Here is a 5,116-nt window from a genome sequence, read left to right as displayed (position 1 = left end):
GATGAAATTAAGGTGTTTCCGTTCAAATCAGTGGATAAAATTAGTTTGTTAGACTAGAGAGCTATGTTGAAAAGGTATTTTCGGAAATAAGTTATTTGGCATCTGAAGAGTTTTCTAGTTTTTTGTGAATTAGACTACGATAGTTAGGAATTTGTTCTATCAGTTCTTGATCAGAGTTGAGATTCGTTTCCAACCAGAATATATAGTAAAAACTCAATGCCAAAACTTTGTTTTCAAGTTTCCAAAATGTAAATTTATCAACGATTACTGCATACTTGTGGGGGCAAAGTATATTCATTTCAGAAGGGAGACCTCTGTCCTTGCAATGTAAAAATGATTTAGGCCAGATCATGCTCCTGAAGCCTTTTTAAAAGTTAATTGGTTTCGTTTTTGAGTCCTTTCATTTGTTAGATTTGAAATTGAGAAGAACGAATAGGCTAATGGTAGTTCCACATGCCTTATAAACGTTTCTATAAAGGGTATTAACTTTTAATATTTACACATACACTTATGCATATATGTATGTATATATATACATATATATAGGGTATATGCCATATTTGGGTAAATTTCATTTGTCGGTATTGCCTAGAAATTAATCACGCCACAACAATCACTTGTTAAGCACAAGTCAAATGCCTAGCATGGATGATGACGAGAATGATGACGGGAATGATGATGATGATGATGTTGATGATGATGATGATGATGATGATGATGATGACTCCTCTGTCTCGGTCTCCTACTTCAAATGATGAGCAAAGCAAGCAAGCAAGCAAAACCGTTGACAAGTTAGTGTCTAAAAATTTATTTGCATTAGTTGTGGCAACCGTGTTGTGAAAGGCTTGAAAAAATATATATACAAATACAAAAAAGAAAAAAATGCGCAAACCTAAAAACCAGAAACGTGCTTCAAAATGTGCTTAGACAAACAGAAGCAGAAGCCGCCATCATCAGAGCGACGAGAGACAAGAAGTGGAAAAATGCCATTTGACTTGTTCAGTATTTTTTGTTTTTTCGTTTTCAACGTTGATGATGATGAAGCATTCGAATAGAGAAGGGTGAAGGTACAAACGAACATTGGCAAGAAGAAGGAGCAAAAAAAAAAAAAAAACAAAACAAAAAAGAAACCAACTATAGAAACTATATCCATAGGGCATTCTCCTCATTTCTTCATTCATCACTCTAAAAAAAAGTCGATTTCGATTTGAGCGATTCTGTCCACCCACCTGAAATTTGTATTTCTCACCTCATGTGACAGCCAAATGAGACTTACCAAATGTTAAACCTTCTAAATGGCCCAAAAAAACACACAAATATATGTATATGTATATATGTTTGTATAAATGGCGTCCAACGTGGGGGACAGTTTTGTTGAAATCTGATACTTCTGTTGCAACTGCAACTGCATCGATGACTCTTTTGATCTCTCTTGGCTCTTTTGAGCTCTGTTTTTGGCAAGTTCTTTTCGTGTTTGGCCATAATTTTGTTTTTTTTTTTGGTATTTTTCATTAACAATAAATTTGCATAAAGCTCACGATTTCGATATTAACACAGTTTAATGAAAAATGTTGCAGAAAAAAAAAAAACCCAAAGCAGAAACAAAAAAAAAAAAAAAAACATTAAATTAAGGTGAACCCACGATATATGTTTGCCAAGTTGACGTTACATTAAGTACGTACATTTATCTAGAAGTAACAAATGCTAATGAGTTTTAAAGTTGATCAGAGTTTTAAATCGATTTCAATTGATAGGCATAATAAGATGGCAATGGAAAAGGAAAGAGAACGCATTGGATATATGTATGTATGTACAATAAAATAAATATTTTGAAGACTTTTTAGTACCCAAGTCGACAGGAATTCCATTGAATTTTTGAAGACTTCTTTCAAACATTTTGAAAATTAATTATTTAGCTATAATATATTTTGGTAAACTGTCGAGAATAGAGTATTTTTCAATATTTTGATTGCCCACTTAGACTAGTAATGATATATTTTTGTCCTTTATTGAATGTTTAATGTTGGGTTTAAAATATTTTTGATTTTTGATACAAATTTAAGTTTATTTAACTAACTGAAATGCTAACTAACTGTGTGCTCTTACATTAGAATTAAAAAAAAAAAACAAAATCGAGTTTACTTACATCATTTTTAATTCAAAACATTCTTACAGGTCTTTCTCTCTTCAATAGACAATTCTCTTCTTCAAAAAGGATATTTTTTGCATAAGACAATTTGAAACCGATTTGAAAATGCCCAAAAATATTAGATCTTGGAGTTATAATGCAAATTCAAAGACATTATTCGAACTTGAAAATAAAGACATCAATTTTTGACATAATCTTAAAATTATGGTTGATTGGAATACTTTTCCTCTCCGGTCACTTTTTGTTATTAAAAACGAGGACATCTCTTTATGTCGTTGTCGACAAAATTTATTTGTTATTGGTAATAAGAATAACTAGCTAAAACATGCTGGTACATGATTTTTACTAATTGTGTTACCTTAAACCTAAATTAATGAAATCGTGCGTAACTTGTGAATGGCCTTTAATTATCTAGAAAATGCATTCAAAATGTTCTATACAAAGTGATATTGGAGGCCTTAATTAAGCTGTTGAAATTTTGTTTTGTTTTGTAGGTGGGTCTCATTTACTTTGCATTGTTTTCAATTAGTTTTAAATTTCTCTATTATTAGTTTTGCTTGGCCACTAATCAAGTTTGTTTCGTTGGTCCCCCCCCTGTTGCCCTCTTTCGTTCTCGGTTTTTATATATTTTTCCCACGATAAATAGGGGCAGTCGACATTTGTTTTAATTGAATTTTAGTTCTGTTAAAGCAAAGCGAAGCTTTTAATTATATTTCGAATGGGTTTTTAATTGAAATCCGCCAAACCCGAGCACCGGTTGTGTCGCCCAAACAAACAGAAACTACATAAAACGCATGTTCTCTAGGCAATTCATGCGAGGGAAGAAATCTGTGGGATAGATGATGGCGAAATATTGTAAGTCCAAGGTAAGGTCTGCAGGCAGACAATGACCATGAGATATGTTGAGAGAGTTGAGTGAGCGCCCGTAGCTAGAGACCACAAAAAAATTTTGAGAACTTGAAGTTCTCCTTGTCTAGGCAGACACACCTCATGGATGTGGAACCACTGTGCTTGGAAACAGGTGTCGCATTTGCCTCCAGCCTATAATTAAATCATTTGTCGAGCAGTTTGATTTCTCAGGTAGCATAGCTATCCAATCCAATGATAGCTCTGGGGCGTTAATAAAGACTTTCAAATTTAATGTGGAACTTGCCCAATTAGCCTGTTGGATGAGAGCTGTGAAGTCAATCAAGTCGGTGGTCAGTTGGGTCGGTCAGTTGTCAACGAAATGTCTAAGCTTTTGGCAGTATGTCTAAGCAATTTGTGGACCCAACGTTTCACCTTTGGCCGTATGGGTTTGGAGCTACGTCCTCCACGGAATAGTATGGGCCGTATACTCTACTCTCCGTTCATTTATATCATCATGGTGGTGGCAACGAGTTTTGAATTCTGCACCGTTTGTGCCTTTATAGTGGAACATCGTAGCGATATTGTACTCTGTTCGGAGGCCTTAATGCATGGCGTTCAGATGATTTCATCAATTTTGAAAATGACAATATTCGTTTATAGGTCCCAAGGGCTAGTACAACTAATCGAATTGATAGAGCAACCATTTATCAAAGATAATGATCGAGCAGCGGAAACTGAAGTGGAGCAGAATTTATGGCATTTGCAAAATCGTCGAGGACAATTGTTGGCCTTCATCTATTTCATGATGTGTGCCGGCACCAGTGTTTCGTTCCTTCTGATGCCAGTGACCATGACCATGTGGCATTATTATAGCCATGGTTTATTTCAGCCGAGTAGTTCGTTTCGCGTTAGTCTGCCGTACGATGTAACTCAACCATATATCTATATATTGGATTGTTTCCTGATGATGTTCGTATTGACATTCTTTTGCTGTTCCACAACCGCTGTGGATACATTGTATGGTTGGTTTGTCTTTGGCCTAACTGCCCATTATCGTCGTTTGGGTGTGCATTTGGAGCGGCTTGAGGATTTCCGTAGTGAGCATTTGAAACCGATTTTCCATGAACATGCCCATTTACTTGGCCTGGTGCAACGCTTCAATTTGGCCTTTCGTGATATTGCCTTTGTCGAGGTACTCTTAATCTGTGTGCTCTACTGTTCGGTTATCTGTCAGTATATAATGCCGCATGTAAATCAAAATTTCGCCTTTTTGGGTTTCTTTTCGATGGTGGTGACCACTCAATTATGTATCTATGGTTTCGGTGCGGAGCAAGTGCGTCATGAGGCCGATCAGTTTGCCCTGAAATTGTATCAACAGTTACCTTGGCATAGCCTAAACGTCAAAGAGCGTCGTTTGCTCCTGCTGCCCATGCAAAGGGCCCAAAAGGAAACTATTCTTGGTGCTTACTTCTTTCTTTTGGGTAGGCCACTTCTAGTCTGGGTAAGATTGCTCAACACTTTAGTCTCTCTGACTATCGTTTGATTAATCCTAAACTCTTATTCTTGTAGATCTTTCGTACAGCCGGATCTTTTACCACTCTGCTGAATGCCCTAAGAGCTCAATATGAAAAGGCATAAAGTTTTATTGGTTTTTTGGATGTGGATTTTTATTTATTATATATATATTTATTTGTTTAAAATTACATTTAACAGCTGTACACAGAAATATTATGAAAAAATCATATTATTCACTCGTATAAAATATATATACATAAGTATATATTTAAATTTTTTTTCTCATCCTTTAAAGATAAACTAAAATCTAGAATTACAAAAAAAAAAAGAAACATACACACATTATTATTAATATTATTATTATTATTTAGTATATAGAAAAACTAAAAGGAAGCTATTGCAATTGAACGCTGAAGAAGAAGAAGAGTGGCGAAGTGTGGTGAGTAAAGGTGAATAGTGGTGAAGTCGAGTCCTGTGGCTTGGTGAGAATGGTGAAATGGGCTATGCAATGAAATTTGACTCAAGAGTTCGATTGGTGATCAATTGGTGTTTGCTTGTTTTTCTTCTTTTCTTTTCTTTTCTTTTTCTTTCTTTTCTCACAAA

The 5,116-nt window shown here is 35.1% G+C and overlaps 1 protein-coding gene across 1 annotated transcript; it reads left to right on the top strand.

Moving 5' to 3' along the window:
• Positions 1-3,377: 3,377 nt before the first annotated feature.
• Positions 3,378-4,636, top strand: LOC6649081 (odorant receptor 1a). Its single transcript, XM_002071685.1, has 2 exons — positions 3,378-4,499; positions 4,568-4,636. The coding sequence occupies exons 1-2, from the start codon at positions 3,378-3,380 to the stop codon at positions 4,634-4,636; spliced, it is 1,191 nt and encodes a 396-aa protein (XP_002071721.1).
• The last annotated feature ends 480 nt before the right edge of the window (positions 4,637-5,116 follow it).

Source organism: Drosophila willistoni (genome assembly GCF_018902025.1).
Source record: "Drosophila willistoni isolate 14030-0811.24 chromosome XL unlocalized genomic scaffold, UCI_dwil_1.1 Seg141, whole genome shotgun sequence".
Taxonomy (NCBI): Eukaryota; Metazoa; Arthropoda; class Insecta; order Diptera; family Drosophilidae; genus Drosophila; species Drosophila willistoni.
The sequence above is the reverse complement of the archived record's forward strand: the minus strand, read 5'-3'. Positions and strand labels throughout refer to the sequence as shown.

Excerpts from the sequence above, each read along its gene's own strand:
- LOC6649081 (XM_002071685.1), top strand. The coding sequence starts at position 3,378 with ATGTCTAAGCTTTTGGCAGTATGTCTAAGCAATTTGTGGACCCAACGT. Across the intron at positions 4,500-4,567 it reads GTAGGCCACTTCTAGTCTGG|ATCTTTCGTACAGCCGGATC; the intron begins GTAAGATTGCTC and ends TTATTCTTGTAG.